A 19,769-nucleotide genomic window follows, 5' to 3' on the forward strand; every position below is an offset into this window, starting at 1 on the left:
ACAGTCTTCTTAGGAGCTCAAGATGATCCAAGCTCCACTCTGCTGCTGTTTCTCCAGTAGAAGGGGGCAGTGACTCCGACCCCGCATCCCGGCCTCCACTTCCCATCTTGGGACACTCCTCTACCCTGGGTTTCAGCTTCTCCATCCAACGAGATGGGAAGAATAATATTTACCCTCCCACTTCCTTCCCTCTGCCTTCAGAGGAGGCTGGGGTGGAGCATGAGGCTGAGGGTGCTCTGGGTGCCTGAGATCCGATTTGTCCAGGGCGTTCTGATGATGATAATTATCGCCATGCCCAGTTTCACTGGAATGGCATTTCCAAGGCCTCTCCTTCTACCTCGGAGAGAAAAATCAATAAGCTCACCCAGCAGCCAAATGCAAGCGAGTGCAGCCGCACGGGAGCTGGCCACTAGGACACTTTCTCCTAGCACAGGTCACAGGTTAGGAAGCAGAAGTATTTGCCTGTGAGCTCATCCCCAAACCCCAAAACAGAGTGCTGGTTTCCTGGTGCTGTCCGGTCATAGGGGAGGGAGCACAGAAGGAAAGCCACCCCCGCCACCCCACCACTGGCCTCAGCAGACACTGTGTGCCTGCACAGCTGCAATGGTAGGACAAAATAAAGAGGCCCCAGTCTCAGATATCAGGATACAGCAGATAGAAACCAAGAAACATAGACTGAAATGGAGCAGACCCTGTTGCTGGGTGTCTGTGTTTTGGGATGGGGAGATCAGGGCAGGCTTCCTGCCCACACAGGCTTGCGTGCGGCCTTACTCTAAGAAGAGACCCAGTTGGCTTTGCATTTTGCATTTCTTCTTCTTCTTTTTTTTTTTTCAAGATGGAGTCTCACTCTGTCACCCAAGCTGGAGTGCAGTGGTGCAATGTCAACTCACTGCAACCTCTGCCTCCTGGGTTCAAGTGATTGTCATGTCTCAGCCTCCTGAGTAGCTTGGACTGTACACACGAGAGCCACCACCATGTCCGGCTTATTTTTTGTATTTTTAGTAGAAACAGGGTTTCACCATGTTGACCAGGCTGGTCTCGAACTCCTGACCTCAGGTGATCCACCTGCCTCAGCCTCCCAAAGTGCTGGGATTACAGGCATCAGCCATGGCACCCGGCCTGCACTACTTCTTGAGAGGCTACCCGTGGCCAGGCACTGCGCAGGCAATGGGGATGATAGTGAGCTGATGTCGGTGGGGCTGAGCGGAAAGACATCTGCCCATGTTCTAGACCAGAGCTGCCCAATAGAAGCATAATGCAGGCCACGCATGGAAATGCTTAACTCTTCAGCACCCACATTGAGAAAGTAAAAGAAACAAACAAAACTGGGGGCACTCAATTATACGCTTTATGTAACCCAATATACCTGAATATGATCATATTGACATGTAAACTAGATACAAACTATTTTTTCACTCTTTTTATGGTCCCAAGTCATCAAAATCCCATGTGCATTTCACACACAGACACACACACACACACACACGGAGTGTCTCAATTAGAACCGGCCGTGTTTTAGCTCTGAATGCCCACACGTGGCCCGTGGCCCCTGCACTCAACAGCACCAGGTCTACACAAAACTCTTGAAGAACCAGGAAGCAGTTTTTTTTTGTTTTTTTTTCTTTTGAGACAGGTTCTCACTTTGTCACCCAGGCTAGAGTACAGTGGCTGGTGCAATCTCAGCTCACTGCAACCTCCGCCTCCCAGGTTCAAGCAATTCTCCTGCCTCAGCCTCCCTGGTAGCTGGGACTACAGGCATGCCCACCATGCCTGGCTAATTTTTGTATTTTTAGTAGAGACAGGGTTTCACCATGTTGGCCAGGCTGGTCTTGAACTCCTGACCTCAAGTGATCCACCCGCCTCAGCCTCCCAAAGTGCTGGGATTACAGGTGTGAGCCACCGCACCTGGCTTCCAGGAGGCAGTTTGTACCTAGATTCCTGGCAGAACCCCCTTGCTCAGAATCTGGGCTCCCTTATCACAGACTCCTGCTCCACCTCTCAGCCACTAAGGACCTAAAGAGCTGCAGAGGAGATCAGAGGCAAAGTCCATTTCTACCACAGCAGCTGTGGGAGCGAGGACAGCGCCATGTGAAAGGAGAGCAACATCGGTGTCTTCATGATAAAATCATCTCTGTTTTTTTACCAAAATTTTTTCCCAAGGAAAATGAACCCACAGGGCAGGGAGAACATCAGGGTTTCGGTGCTGCCTTCTGTCAGGCTCCAGCTGCACCACAGTGGGCCTTCCCTCTGCTGGTGATGCCCTGGCCTTCCTCCCTTCATGCTCTCCCACTCCCACCTCCTCCACCATCAGGCCTGCTCCAGGGGAGCACCTAGCCCGGAACACCTACCTCCCCCAGTGGTTTCCAGCCACCTTCCTGTGGGCCAGCATAAGTGATTCTCCTTCTAAATTGCCTCCCAATAGGCAGTGACCAGACCACTTTTTCCTCTGGAGAAGAACTTGGCCAACTCAAGGCTCCACTGACCCTCTCCACAGCATTTACTCTCAAACACACAATTCCAATACAGTAAAGATTCTAGTCTTCCCAGCGTGGATTTCCAATTACCACACTCAGCCAAGTGGCAGCCACTTCATTATAATTCTGTAATTGCCATATAGAATTCCCATAAATTTGCTGTTAATTTTTAACCACTGCATCCTTCTCTTAGAAAGTGTAGCAATAATTTAAAAATCCATAGATAATATTTTTAAGTGGATAGAGGCAGAGCAGAGGGAATAAATCCAATGGGGCTGGGTTTAGAGAAAATCCTAATAAAACAGCAGTAGGGGGTTGGCGTCGGGAGGTGAGTATGGGGCTTCCTCCAACTTCAGTGCAAACATTTCTTCCTAATATATGGTGTGTTGGTGGCAGCAAGGATTGATCAGAGTCTGATCCGGGAAGATCCTGCTCTCAAATGAGAATGGCTGTGTGCCCCAGGTTCTCTGTTAATAGGCACATTCCCTGCCCCCACTGGGAGGTAATTTACAAGCCCGGCTTCCGAGTGTAATCTCCCCACATTGTGCTGCTCCCCGGTGCCTCCCAAATTGCAACATGGACCAGGTCTATAAAAGGTGCTTTGGAGGAAATGGCAGCCATGCCGGCATGCCTGCCCCTGCCCCCACCGAGCAAGTGGTGCTCAGCAGATGCTCAGCAGAGGAATTAGCCTGCCTTTCAGGAGATGCTAATGAGGCTAGTTGGAAGCGGATGAGGTTCAGCCAGGAAGGAAACTGTTGGCCCCACAGAAGCCCTGGGCACCAGGGGCTGGCACAGAGGCCAGACAGATAGTCCTCACAGCAGCCTGCTTCCCTCTGGGGGTCAGGGATGGAAAAAGCTGGATCTCCTAAAGGGAGACAGAGCCAGTGAGAGTGTGCAGGGCCCCAAAGGGAGCAGCAGGCTAACTCAACAGGCAAGGATGTTTTGGTAAAAGGTGGCCATCAGCAGGGCTAGCCGCTGGCCACCCCTGCAAAACAGAGAGTTCACTGACACCCATAGTTGTTTGGGCCCAGGGAGACAGAGGTGTAGGCAGCCACGGCAGCTCCAGGGTCTGGCTGGAGCTGTCCCTGGTGCTGACGGTCTCACTCTCGTGCCCAGTCCTTCCAACTCTCGTTCCGTGCTGCCAGGAGGGTTTCAGCCATGGACATCCACATCCAGCCCCCGTGTCCACCCCTAGAAAAAGGAGCTATTGTCTCCAAGCTGGGAGGGTTATCAGGCAGCAGCAGCAAGGAGAAATTGGGCCACAGAGCGATTTGAAGGTCCTGGTGTTTGATCTATTGCGGGGCTGGCTCCTTGCAGCTTTGCTGCTCCCGAGTTTGGTGACCTGAGAGAATTAAAGCTGCCTTAAATACAGTCTCTGTTGGCTGTATATTAATCAAGCAGGAATCAAAAGTCACAGCATCCTAGGGAAGTAAGAGCAGGAACAGACGGCTCCCCCCCATCCTGATGCAGCAACTCTCAGTGGGAGGAAAGGCCGGGAGCTGCTAAGAGCAGCACAGGGCCCTCAGCTGGCTGCCAACTTCCCACACCTCCTTGCCAGTGAATTCTCAGAAACCTCATGCCTTGGAACTGAAGAGTTGTGTTGGGGCCAAAACATCGCTGGACCCCAATGCTAGAGTGGATCAGGAAAGGGGAGGGATTTTCCTCCCAGGATCAAGAGGGAGGAGACGGTAGGGGGTTGGCAGGGGTGGCAGCCTCAGACTAGCTTCACACCTAACTCAAGACAAGCTCCCACACCCCCACCAGATAGGCACTTCCCCTGCTCTTGGGCAACTTTTAGGGACTAAAACACATCAGCATCCACTGCCCCATCTCTGCTCACCGGGCAGCAATTCACACAACTTCCCTGGTGTATCTTAGGCTGCCGGGAGGGAAGAGGCTGCCCAGGGTCCTGCCTAACCCTGCCTTCTCCTTGCTCTCAAAGCCTGAGAAAGGAACTCTTATCTGGCCTCTGTCACTGTGGAAGTGTGGGGAGGTGAGTCTGTAGGTTACTGTCTGCATCTGTTCCTTTGCTTCCTGGCAGATATGCTCGTCCCCACTCCCTTGAGTCCTGGGACAAGCTCAGCTCCCATGAGGCTTCGTTAGAAGGACCTTGCACCCCTACCTCCTGCCGCCGGCCGCCTCATCACTCCATGGCCCGGCCCCCGTCTGCAGCTTGGCACGGGCTGCCTAGCAGTGCATCGGCCTCCCCAGGGCCACGCACTCTGCCAGGACAGTAATGCCTCTCTGGGCCTTTGTGTGCCTCGGGCTCCTAATGAGCTTTTAATGAGCTGACGCTTTGGCTTTAGGGGGCATGCAGGGGCAGAGGACGAGCAGAGTGCCCGCCCCTCACATTCTGTTTCCCGAGGCCTTGCGGTTGCTTTTTAACTCACTGAGTGCTGGGGCTGGGGCTACAGGCAGCTGCTTTTTCCAGAGTCTTTCAGGTTTGGTCAGAGTTTGAAGGTCCTAGCTTCAGAGTCACCGAGTGCTGGGGCTGGGGCTACAGGCAGATGCTTTATCCAGTCTTTTGGGTCTGTTCAGAGTTTGGAGGTCCTAACTTCCCAGTCCTGGGGTGCGGGGTACCCCCGGGCCACCATTCCCTCTCTACAGTGCTGCACGTGCTCTCCATGTGGCCTCTCCTTGCCCAGTGCTGGAGGAAGGGATATTGGTTTCTCTGTTAAGTAAGATTTTCTAAAAATTGATGGCAAATGGGAGCACCCAGCCACTTCACTGCTGGAGGTGGACCCTTGCTGCCTCTACCCAGGGGTCAGCTCAGACCCACCCGCTGTTGATGGAAGAACAAACCTTGACCTCTTCCCATGGGTCTCTACTCAGGAACCCTGAATGCTGTTTCCTCAGTTCAATTCTAACCAAACGTGGTGCAAATTCATGCCGGCCATAGCAATGGGAGCTACCCAAATTGTACCCACATTGTGTGTACAGTCTTCCCTTTTGGACACCCTGAGAGTGCAGGGCTCCTGTTCCCCATCGGTATGCAAGAGCTGTGCTCACTCAGCCCCCTCCCTTTATGCACGGCTTTGCTCTACAAGTTTTGGTCAGTGGCCCCAGTCCCTCCTGGGAGCTACAGGGAGTGGCAGTGGCTTCAGCTTCTGCTCTAAGCTCCCCCTTGTCACTCTTTCAAAGCCTTCACCCTTTGAATAAAATTAAGACAGAAAAGATTTGTGTACCACATGAGGCAGAGTTTCTTGGCAGTCAGGGTGATAAAAACCTAACTGGGCTCCCCGGAGAGACAGCAGGGTCTCCCCCAGTGGAGAGCTTCAAGGGGAAAAAAAAAGAGAGCACGTGTCTCTGAAGGCTTCGGTGTCTGCCAGCTAGAAGGCCAGGGACTGGGCGACGTGATGCCACTTCCCCTTCCAGCCCCATCACTCTTGTCCCTGAGGACTCCTTTCTTCTTCTTCACTCTGTTTTTTTTTTTTTTGTTTTTTTTTTTTTTTTTTGGTGAGACAGAGATTTACTCTTGTTGCCCAGGCTGGAGTGCAATGGCGCGATCACGACTCACGGCTCACCGCATCCTCCGCCTCCCAGATTCAAGTGATTCTCCTGCCTCAGCCTCCCGAGTAGCTAGGATTAAAGGCATGTGTCACCAAGCCTAGCTAATTTTGTATTTTTAGTAGAGACGGGGTTTCACCATGTTGCCCAGGCTGATCTCAAACTCCTGGCCTCAGGTAATCCACCTGCCTTGGCCTCCCAAAGTGCTAGGATTACAGGCGTGAGCCACTGCACCCGGGCTTCACTCTGTTTTTTGATTGGGGGAAAGAGGTGACCTCAAACAAGAAGCTGGAGTTGACCCTGATGCTGAAGGAGAGCAAGTGGGGGTACCAAGAGTGATGTTAGTGGTGCGTGCCTCCTGGGTGGGCTGCGTGGAGCAGCGAGTGATATGGGTTTTCCTTGGCTGGTATGATCCCTGCCCTGGCAGGAGCAAAGGCTGTCATCAGTCATGTCTGCAGTGGGGGCCCAACCATCCAAGGGCACTTCACTGGATACCCAGTCCGAGCTGGAGTCATCATCTCCAAGCAAATATACAACTTCCCAAGCCATTCAGGACTCTCTTTTCTGTAGCCATCTATGGTCTGGGCACAAGGGCACACATGCACAGGCTTGGGCAGGACAGGAGGGCTCGGGGCTGGTGGGTCAGCTGAGCGCGGGGTGAGGGCCCAGGAAATTGGGCGCTCCATGGAAGATCAGCTAGCAATGCTGAGGAAGGGCTTCCTTGGTCTAGCAGCAGCTCCTCTCCTTGGCGTCATCACAGGGCTCAGCAACCCACTGAGTCCTCGCGACCTCCTGCCTAATGAGAAAGAGGAAATTCGAGATAATTGCTGCACAGACGGAGCAGCGGTGTGATTAGTAAACGCCCAAGCTATTGCAAATGACTATTACATTAACGGATTTGGTTTGGGGTTGATCCTGTTAGGAGAGAGAGCCAAGGGCTAACGATGAGCACGTTCACAGAGGGGCATGAGCCCAGCACAGTAGTCGAAGGGAAGAAAAGGGCTCCCGTAAATCCAAGTTCCAAGTCTTGCCTTCTGGCCCAGACGCTGCCTCTGACTAGTTGTGTGACCTTGGACCACCTCTGTGATCCTAAAAGGGTCATCATATATCGAATGGGCATCATTACACCTTCCCTACCTAACTTGTGATGATCAGGTGAGATACATGAAGGCTCTTTGAAAAGGTTAGGAAAGCACTGAGCAGATACAAGGTATTGTTACAGTTAGCAATCAGTAATAATAAATTGCCATTCTCCCCCTTTGTGTGCTTCTGTTCCTGGGAAGTTTAAGCAAATTGCCAGGCTCTTGAGCCTTCAGATGAGAGACAGAAATCAAAGTGCCCCCCTCTTCCTTTGGCTTCTGTGGGATTCTGGGCCCAGTTTGCCAAACGGTGGCTTGGCCACAGCTGGCACTGAAGACCAAAGATCTGTTTCTCCCAGGCTCTGCTCAGCCCAGGCTGTCTCCTTGCCAGGAGCTCATGGCCCAGATGCAGCAGGAGCTTGCAACGAGCTTTCCAGGGCCTCAGCTTCCAAGACCTCTTACCCACCGAGCCCTGGGGTGGAACATCACAGTGCTGGCTGCTTTCAGATGTTCCTTTTGCTCGGTGTAGAGCTCGCTCCCCTTCCACAGAAGAGGAGAAGGGAGAAGTCCTGGGGGCTCATTTAAAATAAATAAAGCTTGGCAACAGTGCTGAGTGGAAGGAGCAGAGTGAGCGGCACCCACAGCCCCTTCTCTGAGCGCATTCCTCTGGCTCCTGGGCCCCCGAGGGGAGAGGAACTTGCAAGAGAGAGATGTGCTTATAACTGCAACCCTGTGCAACTGCTGGCTCTGCCCATATATCTCAAGTGTGCCCTTCGCTTTCAGTCTCCCTGTATTTATTATGTTTAATTTTGCTGGGACATGGTTGTAAGTGAGACGGATGGACCCGAATGTGGCTGGCAAACGCCTCTTAATTAAACAGATAAATAAACTTCCTTTGCACGCCGATTTTTACTCTTGCTGCAGTCTCTGCTGGGGCCAGGGGGACAGTGCCAGTGGGTGGGGGACCCCCGCTGAGCCAGAAGGTGGGTGCTGGCCCCGGCAGCTGGGCTGGGCTTAGCTTTCCCTCTGCACTGCTGAGGACCCCTGGCAGAGGGAGGCAGAGGGGGTTGGGGGTGGGGAGCACCCCAGCAGCCCTTCCTCGCAGGCCAGCCGGTGAAGGTGGTGTGAGTGGGCCCTCTGCTGGCCACCTCCAGCGAGGCCTCGCCTGCCAGGGCTGCACCGACGGCTCATCCCTGGGCTTGCTTCACCCCTGCTTGCAGGGACCCTCTGCTGGCTTTTCTGCCCTTCTGGGGAGATTAAACAGGCCAGAACAAAGTGGAAGCAGCCCCCGACTCCTGATATAAGGAAGCCGCCTCCTCTGGGAATGTGAGAATTTCTACATTTTTTTTAAAAAAAAAGGCTGATGAGTTTCCCATCCCCAAGCTGACCTTGCCCCATGGTGTCTGCTGGGTTTCCCATCCCCAGCCTGACCTTCCCCCATGGTGTCTGCTGGGTTTCCCATCCCCAGCCTGACCTTGCCCCATGGTGTCTGCTGGGGGCATCCCATGAAAGCCTGAGTGGGGGCTTCTCCCTGTCTCCAACCCTGTTGCCCTGGCTGCTGAATTGGGACATTAATTCCCCTGCAAAGTGTTCCATGGTGATACAGGACTCCAGCTGGTCAGAGTGGCTTCTTGGCTCTCCCCACACCCCATCACACACACACAGACACGCACACATCCTCCCATCCCTGAGCCATGCCCACTTCACACCACTGTGGAGATCCAGTTCTGCCACTCTGCCTCTTTCGTCCCCCAGTGCTCGTGCCCAAGCCCAGGCCAAATACCCCAGGGCTGGGGCAGGAAGGTCTGGCTCTGCGGAAAGCACGATGTATTTGTCGATTAAGGCTCGGCTTGGCGCGGCCAAGCACAGCTGCAACCAGAGACTGTGAGCTCACTCCTTGTCCTGGGAGCGCAGCTGCCAAGCTGCACACTGTCCTCACGGCGCAGGGGAAGCCTGAGGATGGTCGGCCTGGGCGCCTGGAGGGGGAAAGAGGGGCAGGAGGATGAGGAATTCACCTCCCTTCCTCCCCTAAAGGGAGTGTGGAGTTGCTTCCTTTCTACTATGATTTGCCATGTGCCACCTTGGGAATTTCCAAAGGACATGGGTAGGGGTCAGAAGAAACACTCCCCCAAGTCATCTGACCACAGGACTCATTTGGCCCACCTTTTGTTAAAAACACAGGCCACCTTGGAGGCTAGTATTCCCCTGCACGCCTTTTAGCAAATGCTCTCCCAGGGAGAATCCTGTGTGTCCATTTCACAGAGGTACACACTGAAGAGATTCAGGGCATCTGGCAAGGTTACGTGGGCTAGAATTTCCCAGGCAGGCACGCTCAGGGAAGCTGGGGAAGACACGCCCTGCCCAATTGGAGGAGAGGCAGTGCCTGCACCCTCCAAGGCCCCTGCCAGGGAAGGTGACATAGGATGGGGTCAGGAAGGAACCAGGAGATCTCCAAAGCCTTGGAACCATCGGAACCTTTTGAGGTGCCTCCCTTGCCTGATATTTATAGTGGTGCCCAGGAGCGCAGAAATAATTACAGCTCAGTTCCTGCCTGCCTAACAAGGCCCTTCTCAGATTCAGGGCGAATGGGATATTTTTTCTTGCCTCTTTTTTTAAGTAGTGAATATTAGCACTGGAGTGACAGCTCTTCCCAGCACGCAGCCTCCCTCCGCCCCAGGAGCGGGGGCAGCACAGCCACCAGGAGCACAGGCTTCCCCCACCCCCTGCTCAGGGCCACCCACCCCAGTCCACAAGGCACCAGGGACTCAGGAGGGCTGCATGGGGCCTGGGGAATCTGAAAAACTTTGTACCGCCCTGGTGCCAGGTACTGGAGGTAGGAGGTGATGAGGGCATGGTTCCTGCTGGTGGGGTCTGCAGAGTCAGGCCTGCGCGACACTCTGAAACAATCACAGCGGAGCACTGAGGTGCGTGCTGTTCGCTAACTGGCTCGTGCTGAAGCACAGCATAACAGCCCCTGTCCCAAGAAATAAGCCAAACACACACGTTCAGATCCTTTTTCTGGAGGTATTATTTTCATTCCATTCTGCTATTCTCAGTCCTGTCTCTCTGGAGCTGGGTGTGATGAGCCGCCTGATGGAGGCAGGTGTCCAGACATGCTCCTGGGCCCAGTGCAATCTGGAGGTGAGGCTGGAAGGCAGGTGGCTGGGCAGAGAGGCACACAGGTGACCAGATGCAGGGCTGCCAGAAGTGATGCAGATGCAGATAGTGGGGACCACCCTGGCTTTCTTTGGGCCAATGACTGAGCTCAGGGGTCCAGGAAACCTTCCCTGGCCACACCCCAGATCTGAGCTCTCCCTGTCCTGGGCTGTCAAAGCTCTCAGTACATTAGGCTGCAGTCTTCGTTTACAAGCTTTGCTTCCCCCACTAGACGGTGTGCTCACTCCAGGGCAGAGAACTTGATTTCTGCAGCCCCAGCACCGAGCACACTGTCTGCATATAGTGGGTTCTCAATAAGGAAAAACAGTAGCGTTGACTCAAAAAGTGGCTCTGTGTCGGGCATGGCTTAGGAAGCACTCCCAAATCCCTTTCTGGAGGGGATGAGGCTTGGATTCCACAGGAGATACTTGGTCATAATGGTCATAATGGCAAATTAATGAGCAAATGATTCACAGGCAGGGTGGATCTGGAGCCTGGGTTTAGGCTGAATGCTATGTGGCTGTCCCGAATTCCTGAGCATCCTCCAGGGAAGGTGCAGCAGGGCAGTGGTGACGGACAGGTGCCCAGAGAAGACAAAAGAGGGATGGCTTCTGGAACAAGCAAGAACAACCTGACTCAGGAGGGAGGCAGCAAGGGCCACTCCAGGGCACCACGCTCATGAGGAGCCCTTCTGCAAGGCTCAGGTGGCAAATGCTACAACCCACCTCGTCTTCCTGGCCCAGGCATGCCCGGCCCTTGCGCTGGGACCCCCACCACTGTCCTAGGCTGGGAAACCAAGTTACTGACAGCAGGGAGGGCCTCATCAAGTCCATAGCCAAGACCCTGTGGAGTCAGACAAGCCCCCTATCCTTGTCCTGTGCCAGCACCACCCCAGAGGGAACACAGAGCAGGATTTCAGGTCAGACCACACGGCTAGATGGCCAGCTCTCCTGCCTCATCTCTCCCCTGAGCCTTGTCTCTTCCCCTGTCTGCCTCCCTCCCGGACTCCACATCCCAGCTCCTCTACGAAGAAGATGAACAAGGGGCACCTGAGAGAATGGTCCCAGGTGCCTGCACCTACCTGCCTTGTTCAAATGGAGCCTCCTAAACTGGGCGTGGAGAGGCCACCCTTCTCTCCCTCCCTTCCTTGTTCCCTCTTCCTCAATGGCCCTCAGGCCACGTGTCCTGCAGTGGGTGCAACAGGGATCTCAGACAACATCTGACCCATCTCTCGGGCTGGATGTGGAAACCAAGGCCCCAAGGGGACAATCGACCTTTCTGAGATCACACAGCAAGTGAGGGTCAGACATGACTGCCGGGCCAGCCGTCTCCCCACTGCCAGGTGGCCCCAGGCCTGCCTCCCTCCAGCTCAGGGCTCACTGTCTGCAGTGAGAGGAGAGGAGTCACAAGTGCCCTAAGGTAGGACAGGTGCGTTCAGAATGGGTACTGGGTGCCTGGGATCTGCCCCTTTCCTGGAAGGCGTGAGGTTAGGCATGACCCCACTGGCTCTGCCTCTGACAGTGGCCACTGGCAGCCCATCCCTCTTGCAGCCAAGCTCACCTGTGGCTTATCCTGGTAAACTGAGACTGATCCAGGGGGCCTCTGGTGAGTGTGGCCTCGGGGTAGGCCAGTGGGTGTGTGTGTGGCCGCTGAAGCTGCAGGTGTGTGCACAGTCACAGTGGTGGAACAAGGGGCACTGCCGAGACCTCTGCCACGTGCTGAATGGGGCAAGGAGGTGGGGACCTATGCACGCCTGTCCCGTGGGAGCGAAACACGTCAAGTCCAGTGTGTCTGGGTACAGGGAGGGGAGGATGCATTGTGGCCGGTGCCCGTGTCCCCCACCCCCATCTAAGTAGCCACAAGACCAGATGCCTGTGGCAGGAGGCTGGGATGTACGATGGGGTCTGGGGGCCAGCAGGAGGGCAGGAGACGCTCCTGGAGGCTCTGGTTGGATTTCCAAGCCCTGGGCAGCCAGAGAAGCCTTCCCCAGCGCGGAAGCCTCTGCGTAGATGCCCTCATTACATCACCGACATCCCCGCCACTGAGCCGGCCTCCCTTAGGAAAGGCGCTTCTCTGAACGCGAAACAGGACGAGGCGCCTTCCGGTCGGTCGGCCGCAGAGCCGGCGGAGCGGCTCCTCCTCTCCGCAGCGGCCGGAGAACGGAGCGGGGGCAAAGGGAGATTCCAGACCCCCCAGGCCGGGAGCAAGTGCTGGCAACGGGGAGGAGGAGGGGTGCGCAGGGGCCCGAGCGTGGGAGGGCGCGAGGGAGGGCTGCCCCGGTGCCGGCGGGCGAGGGGTTAAGTGTGGGATCAGCTGTTGTGCCGTCGCTCCGGATTCTCTTCCCTCCGCGCGGGGCTCCGTTTGATGTTGGAGTACGCCAGGGACTCCCCCTCCCACCGCTACACACGCGCGCACACGCGCGCACTCACACACGCACACGCACCACTCTTTGCAGACAGGGCTCCGGAGGCTCCAAAGTGACTGACTCCTGCTCTCGCCCGCTCGCCCGATCTCTCGCGCACAGACTCTCTGGCCGTATTCTCGCGCGCGCTCTCTCCAGCCTCCCCGCCCGGGCAGGGGGAACACCGGGCAGAGGCGCGCCGCTCTCCTTTCGATGCCTCCCTCTTAAAGAGCGCCACGAGGGGGAGGGGAGGCCCGGAGGAGGAGGAGGAGAGAGACCGGGAGGGCGCCCGGGAGGCAGGGCGCGCGCACACTCCGAGGGACGCAGCGAGCGCAGAGCCGCCGCCGGGCGCCCCCCTGCCGCCCCATGCTGTGCTCCATGGCGAACTCGGGCTGCCTCCTGCTGTCCAACTCCGGCAGCATGCTCCCGCACTCCGTGCCCTGCCCGCCCGCCTTCCTCTACCTCCAACAGGTAAGCGGCCCCCCGCCAGGGCCCCGGCCCCGGCCCCCGGCCCGGCGCACGTGCGCCCCGCGCTGCCGCCCACGCCCCGCACTTGGCCGCCTCTGCGCCGCCGCCGCCACCGGTGGCCCCCGCTGCGCTCCCCGCGTCATGGCGCCGGGGCCGGGGTAGGGGGAACTGCGCCCCTGCGCGGCGGCCAAGCGCGGGGGCGCCCAGGGCGCGCGCGGCGCGGGGCGGGGGGGCCGGAGTTTGGGGCGTCGCTCGCAACTTTTCCGAAGGCGCGGGAGGGGGCGGCGGGCAGAGTCTCCGGGGAAGCCCGAGGGGAGGGGGCGGGGGTTCTCGGCGCCCGGGTCACTTTGGGGAACTTCGCGCCGGGCCGCTGGGGACTCGGGGCGGGGAGCGGGGCATCCTCCCTGGCAGCGTCGGGAAAGCCGGGGGGCGCGCAGAGGCGGCGGCGGGGGCGCCGAGCTCTGCTGCAGCGCAGACCGCGCGCCGGGCCTCCGGGGAGGCGGGGGAGGCGGGCCACCCGCCTGGCGAGGGAGGCCCCAGGAGCTGTGGCCGGAGAGGGGGCTGGGGCCAGACTTTTGCAATCTTGGGGGCTGCGCAGGAAGCTCCAGCTGGCGAGTTGGGGTTGGGTGGGGGCAGGAAAGTCAGCGACTCTGAGCCCCCAGATCCCCAGGATGCCCCGTGGGGAGGTGCGCACAGAGCATCAGCAGCCGCCTGCCCGCCGGCCGGCCGGGGCGTTGGGGGAGGGGACGGGGGTCCTGCGCTGCCACCCAATGCGGAATTAGTGCAGTCCCAGGCCTGCACTGGGGACAGAGGGGGACTCCCTCGTCTCCCCCAGGCCCCTCGGCCTCTGTGGGCCGCAGTTCCCGGCGCCAGCCTGGCCCGGGCTTCAATACCCTGGCCTCACGCACCCTGGCTGCCCACATCTCTGGGCCTGCCTCTCCCTCCTGGCGCTGTGGCGTCTGCCTTGTTTTCGGTTCCCACCCTCACCCTCTGCTTGGGCCTGCAGGGGTGGGGGCGGCTGCTGGAGGAGCCTGGTGGGATTGTGAGCGCTTCAGGCTCATCCTGGGGCCTGCAGGGCCCAGTGAGAGGGGTTCCCATAGGACGCGTTCTGCACCCCGTGTTGGGGGCTTCGAGACTGGAGAGAGAGAGTACAGGGTGCCCACCCCAAGGAACCTGGCCAGGCCAGGCCAAGAGTCTCCATGAAGATGTCTCCCCACCCCCGCCTCCATGCACACGTTGGAGGAGAAATGGAGAAGAGCGATTGTGTGTGTGTGTGTGTGTTTCTTGGAGACAATGAGAGACTCCAGGGGTCTGGGCCTTTGGGTGACGGGTTCTTACCCGTTTGTGCCCCTTGGCCCTCCAAGGAGTTATAGAAGGTGGTTTAAGGTGGAGCAATGGACAGAGAAGGCAAAGATGGGACCTTCCGAGCTGGCCCAGGGCAGCTAGCCCCTGGGCACTTGGGTCAGCCCGTTACAAGGGCCCATGCATGAGGGACTGCCAAACGTAGCAGCCGCAGAGGGACAGGGGAACTGTGTGATGGTCAGGAGCAGAGGCTGGTGCAGGAGCAGAGGGTGGCCAGCAGTGGCAGAGGGTGGCCGGCAGTGGCCTGCAGCCCAGGGCCCTTGATCTTTGGTGCCATCTTCCCAGGACCACCTGTGACATCTGGGGACTCCTGGACACAGCCCAGGAGCCACTGGGGAGCCCCCAAACTGACAGGCAGGAAGTCATCCAATCCCAGGCCATGGCCATTGCCCTAAATTCCCAGTTGACACTGAATCACAGGGAGTCAGGATAGGCCTCCGAGGTCAGGTTCCCAGCCCCTCCCAGTTTTCCATGAGCATAGGACTGACTTGGGAATCTCTGGGGTGGCCAGGTGAGGTTATTGGGGACAGATCTGCCGTACAGCCACCCAGGCATGGCAGGAATGTCCCAGGCAGCAGGAAGTGCAGCTCTGGGTTCTGCAGGTAGAGTGTAGGATTTAGAGTAAGGGTCCTGGCCTGGAGACCAATCCATGGTTTATTGATTCTGTTGTCTTAGTTATCACCACTCTGAACCTCAGTGTCTTCCTTGAATGACATAGTCCTCACAGGCTGAATGTGAGGGCTGAGTTAAGATGAAGTAGAGGCAAGCCTCCAAAAAATGGCAGCCACACATTTGACGCTGTCTCGGTAGAATTAGACCAGCGCTTATAGTTGGGGTGAGTCCACCAACATGACCCACGGGGAAGACACCCCGATTTCTCCAGGGCTAGGTGAATGCATCCCTGACTTGTGGCATTTGGAGCTTTCTGTAGGGGCAGTGGGAAGGCAAAAAGATGTCCACGGAGCCATAGCCATCCCGAATTGTCCCTGGGAAGGCCAGAGCCTGCTGTTGCGCCGGGCTTTGAGCATTCACTTTCCTTCCCTCGCCCGCGGCTGTTCTGCTGGGGTTGTTGGCCATGTGTCTCAGTGGACTCCGGAAAGGTCTAGAATGCAGCCATTTCCTGGCTATTTGTGGGTGTATGTTTTTAGGCGAGCACACACAGCTGGGGCGGTCCAGAACCGTTAAGAAACAAATAATGACATTTAGTTTGGGAACCTGCTTATCCCAAACCACCTTTGGAATGAGCCAGAGCCTGCAGCAGCCCCTGGAGGTAAAGGCCGCAGGAGGAGGGGCCTGGGGCTGTACCCGGCCAGGCCTCTAGAAATGAGAGCCTGCGGTGCTCCAGCCTCCCAGGTGGGGGCTGCAGGTCCTCTGTGTGAGTGAGTGTTGGCGCCATATGTGGGCTGTACATTCAATCTCAACAGCACATTTGATAACAAGAGCGGGAGCAAAAGACATGAATTCAAGCAAGACAGGAGACGTAGTTTGAGGCACATTAAGATGCAGCGTTTAAACAGGCAGGCTTTCTAAGCCTATAGTCTTTCAAACTGGAAATTACCAACTAAAACCTCACCCAGCGGAATTCCATTCTACTGAAGCATGAGCCTTTTCCTGCTGCCCTGGGTTGGACCCTAGGTAGGCTGGGGATGGGGTGTGTCCCTCCTGAGACACAACAGTTCTGTGATTAATTAGAGGCACTTGTTGTTGGTCCCTCTGTCTTCTCAGCCCCTCTCCCAGCAGCGGAGGTGATATTTCTGAGTTCTGACCATCCCAGGATGATTTCGGATCATCTGACACCAGGAGAACTCCAGCTGTGCGTTGGGCTCTGGCGTTTGTTAAGAGCTGATGAGGGGTGACCCTGGGCCGCACTCACTTCATGCCCTTTGAAGCTTTCCTGCCCACTCAGCCCACCTCCAGGAGCCCCACTTGGGCGCCGGCCTAGCTCCCTGAAGGGCAGCCCGGTGCCGTGGTCCCCCGACATCTGACCCCTCCTAGGAACCCTGAAGCTTTTGTTGCTGGTGCATTATGGCCAGTGAGGAGGGTTGGGGCTGATACTGGTCACCTTTCAGGGCAAGAAGGAGCTCATCTGAAAATCTAGACCATCAGCAGAACTCCCTGGGAGGCCCTGGCCTGGGATCCATCCGGTGGAGCAAGTTTGAGAGGATAGGAGGAAAAAACCCCAAGCTCGAAAAATGGGATTTTGTCACGGTAATTACTTTATTATTAAACTGCAGTGTCCTATAAAAGAGAATCTTATTCCATCCAATTGCAAGCCAGTAAATGGCTCCGGGGGAGAGGGCTGTGAGTGCCTTAAAGTATTGTAAGGGGAGGGGAGGGGGCTGGCCCTCAGAGGACCCAGGATCTTCCTGGGGGACGCGTCGTGAATTCCGTTGCTTTTGCTCTCCGTGTGTGCTCAATCAAGGTGAAATCACAGATAGTCTCCCTTGCGGAGGTAAACATCACCAGGCACCGGAAGCTTCCGTGGAGGATGCGGCGTTTCCGAGCGGCTTCACGGTGCCCAGCAATTGCTTCTTGGAGTTGTTGATGGCAGAGCACGTTCCCTCTGGTTGTGGAACCCAAAGGCTCCGCCGAGGGGCAGGGGGATTCTAGGGTCTGTTTTGAGATTCATTAGGAGGCACTGTTCTTATTAATAATCATTCTCTCTTCCCTCTCAGGTAGCGAGGCTGCTAATCACAGGCATTTTTAATCAGGATTAATTACTGTGGCAGACGTAGCACCACCGCTTGCACCTTGCGTTTAGTCTCTGTTCCCTGGGCTGTTGATGCCTCCCCTGTTGACTTGGTGGGATTCCAGGAACCCCGTCTGAGACACGCTGGCTTGCGGGTCAGCATGGGTGGCTAGAGAGTATCCCACCACTGGCCAGCGGAGGGAGGAGGGCACTGAACAGCAGCTCGTGCACCCGCGGCAGCATCCATTGCTGCCCAGGTCTGGTCTGCTGGCTGCAGCCACATCTGAAAAATTGTCCTGTTCACTGGAGAATTTAACCAGACAAGTAGTTGAGGTCAGGTGATGTTTATTCTGAATGAACTCACGCAGCGGCCCTGCGCCCTCACTCCCTGGGAATGATTAGGGGGAAAGGATGGCACTTGGTCCTTGCTTTGAGCCACGCATCCGTACGGGTGAGACCTCTTTACCCTGATGTCATTTGGTTACTGAAGTAGCTCGGTTACATTTGTGGGTTCTTCTCCAGTTTCATTCTTTGGCAGCTGACGTTTGTTCTGGAATCTGCTGAGGGTGTGGACATGCACGTTTTCAGTTGGAGAAACCGAGGCACAGGGAGGTTAGGTCACGTACTACCTCGGGAAGCTGCTGAGAAGCAGAACCTGGATTCCAGCCCAGGCAGCCAGATTCCAGAATTGGGGCTCGAGTCCATGTCGCTTTCTCCTGAACAACAAAGATTCGGGAAGTTCTGGTCCTTTTCCAACCACTTTTCTTGGCCATGTGCAAAAGAAAACATGCATTATCTGGAGGCTTCTCGAGGCTTAAGCTCTTTCTTGGCTTTTCCTGCAAGTCTTTAGCCTGATCTCCCCTGAACCCTGACACCCAGCGATGTTTAGGAGATTCCTTTGGGTTCAGAAAAGCGGAAGGGTCCTGTCTCGGAAACCTCCACATGGTGTCTTGTTCCGTGGGGTGAGTGAGTTTCTCTGAGAAGGGAGCTCTGGCTGGCTGGACACAGGATAAGCATGGCTGGTGGACGTGGCGGGGGGGAAGGAGCCCGTAGGAGCCAGGCAGTGATGGCCGAGGAGAAAGCTCCAGCCCTGGACACAGATGGGGGCTGCTCGGCGGAGGAGCGGCAGGTTGCTCAGTGTTGAGACTCGGCAGGGCATGTGGGCCGTGCGCAGCCAGCAGCCTCGGACCTCCACCTTCCCTGGGGGTCGTCTCTGTCCAGAGACTGGGGCTCCTCCCAACGTGGACAAATGTGTGTTTCTCAGGGGCTGGAGAGAGCTGGGGCCAGGGATGGTCCAGGCAATGGGGAGCAGCTAACTCTGCGCTTGATTGAGGGTGGTAGGATTTTTCAGGTCCCTTAAAGAGGCTGCAAAACCTCGTCTTGATGGCTGAGCAGACTAAGGTTTGAATCATGTACCAGTTCCCAGGAACCACTAGTAAAATCTCCCCCACCCCTGCCCATGGAGGGTCTAGGAAGCGGGTCCGCCGGCACCCGGGCTCTGGGTGGAAAGAATGCCCATCCCGACCTGTCCCACCTGAGGACCCGGGCTTGGTGGGCAGCATGGGTGTGCCAGTGTGTCCCCTGGCTTTCCAGCTGGTATGGGCCAGAGGAGCAGGTTGGGCTCGCAGAGGGGGGTAAGCTGACGGCCATTCGGCATGCTGGGAGGTTAGCAGAGCGCAGGGGAGAACGCTGCAGCCATGCAATGAATGTGCCTCCCGCCTCTCCTCTCCAGCCTGGCACAGCGGGGTGTCTGCTGCCCGCTAGACCTGCAGGGCAGACGCTGAGCCACACAACTTGGGAAGCACAAACGGCTGCCGTCCTTGGAGGAGGTGGAGGCCAAGATATCCCAGCCCACGTGCCCTTCTGTCTCCTGTCCTCTGGTCCTGGGGACGCAACCCAAAGGTGGCTTAAAGCAGAATATCAGGTTCCAAGGCTGGGGAGAGGGCAGGGGGGAGAGGAGGAGGCCAGTGGTGGCCTTGGGCCAGCTCTGGGGAGGTGCTTGCAACCCCTGGCACCCAGCTCAGCCCAGGCTAGGCCCATGTGGTACCTGGACCAGGACAGACAGTCCCATGGGCAGGCGTCCAGAGGGAGGTCCGGAGCTCCTGGTGGTGTGGGACCCAGGGGGCATAGCGGGGACTAGGGGAGGCCAGTGGATTCCGACCCGGACCGGGACAGCAGCTGGGACCTCGTGAAGGAGATTACAGGTCACCGTCTGTCTCTTCTCTTGGCTTCCTTCTCTGGAGCACCTGTCTCGGAGCTTCCTAACCGGCCTTAACCCTTTTTCTTCCGCCTTTATGATCAGCTGTGGCCCCTAGAATTTTCCATGCTTTTAATCTTCTCCCTTTTCACCTTTTTCTTCCTTCCCTGCGTAATTTCTCTTTTCTCTGCCACAGTCATTTTTTTTTTCTCTGCTTCTCTCATTCAGAGAGAGCCACCACTACTTCCTCCCGGAAGATTCCAGCCCCTCTTCGTCCCCCAGGCTCTAACTAGGCCCCTGGGAAACCCCCTCCAGGCAACCCATCCACCAGGCAGTGACTTGGCTTGTCGGGGGCTGTGCGTATCTTGCAAATCGCATTACTCGAGACCGGAAGGACTGACTCCGACTTCTTGTGTCACCAGCACAGCTGGAATAT

The 19,769-nt window shown here is 56.8% G+C and overlaps 1 protein-coding gene and 1 long non-coding RNA gene across 7 annotated transcripts in view; one reads left to right on the forward strand and one right to left on the reverse strand.

Annotated features, from left to right (window-relative positions):
* Positions 1 to 9,061: 9,061 nt before the first annotated feature.
* LOC129533862 (uncharacterized) lies at positions 9,062 to 12,438 on the reverse strand. The gene is made up of 3 exons (XR_008680241.2): positions 11,777 to 12,438; positions 11,298 to 11,401; positions 9,062 to 10,827 (listed from the first exon to the last, which is right to left on the reverse strand). It is a non-coding gene; the product is annotated as an uncharacterized lncRNA (long non-coding RNA).
* Positions 12,439 to 12,954: 516 nt separating this feature from the next.
* The window catches only part of RBFOX3 (RNA binding fox-1 homolog 3), a 96,122-nt gene continuing 89,307 nt past the window's right edge, over positions 12,955 to 19,769 (forward strand). For all 6 annotated transcript variants that reach the window (XM_019027924.4, XM_019027929.4, XM_019027922.4 and 3 more), the window contains exon 1: positions 12,955 to 13,088. In XM_019027924.4, the coding sequence (XP_018883469.1) occupies positions 12,984 to 13,088 (105 nt within the window). In that variant the 5' untranslated portion in view covers positions 12,955 to 12,983. The remainder of the gene's footprint in view (positions 13,089 to 19,769) is intronic.

The sequence above is a fragment of the Gorilla gorilla genome, chromosome 4, assembly GCF_029281585.2.
Source record: "Gorilla gorilla gorilla isolate KB3781 chromosome 4, NHGRI_mGorGor1-v2.1_pri, whole genome shotgun sequence".
Classification (NCBI taxonomy): Eukaryota; Metazoa; Chordata; class Mammalia; order Primates; family Hominidae; genus Gorilla; species Gorilla gorilla.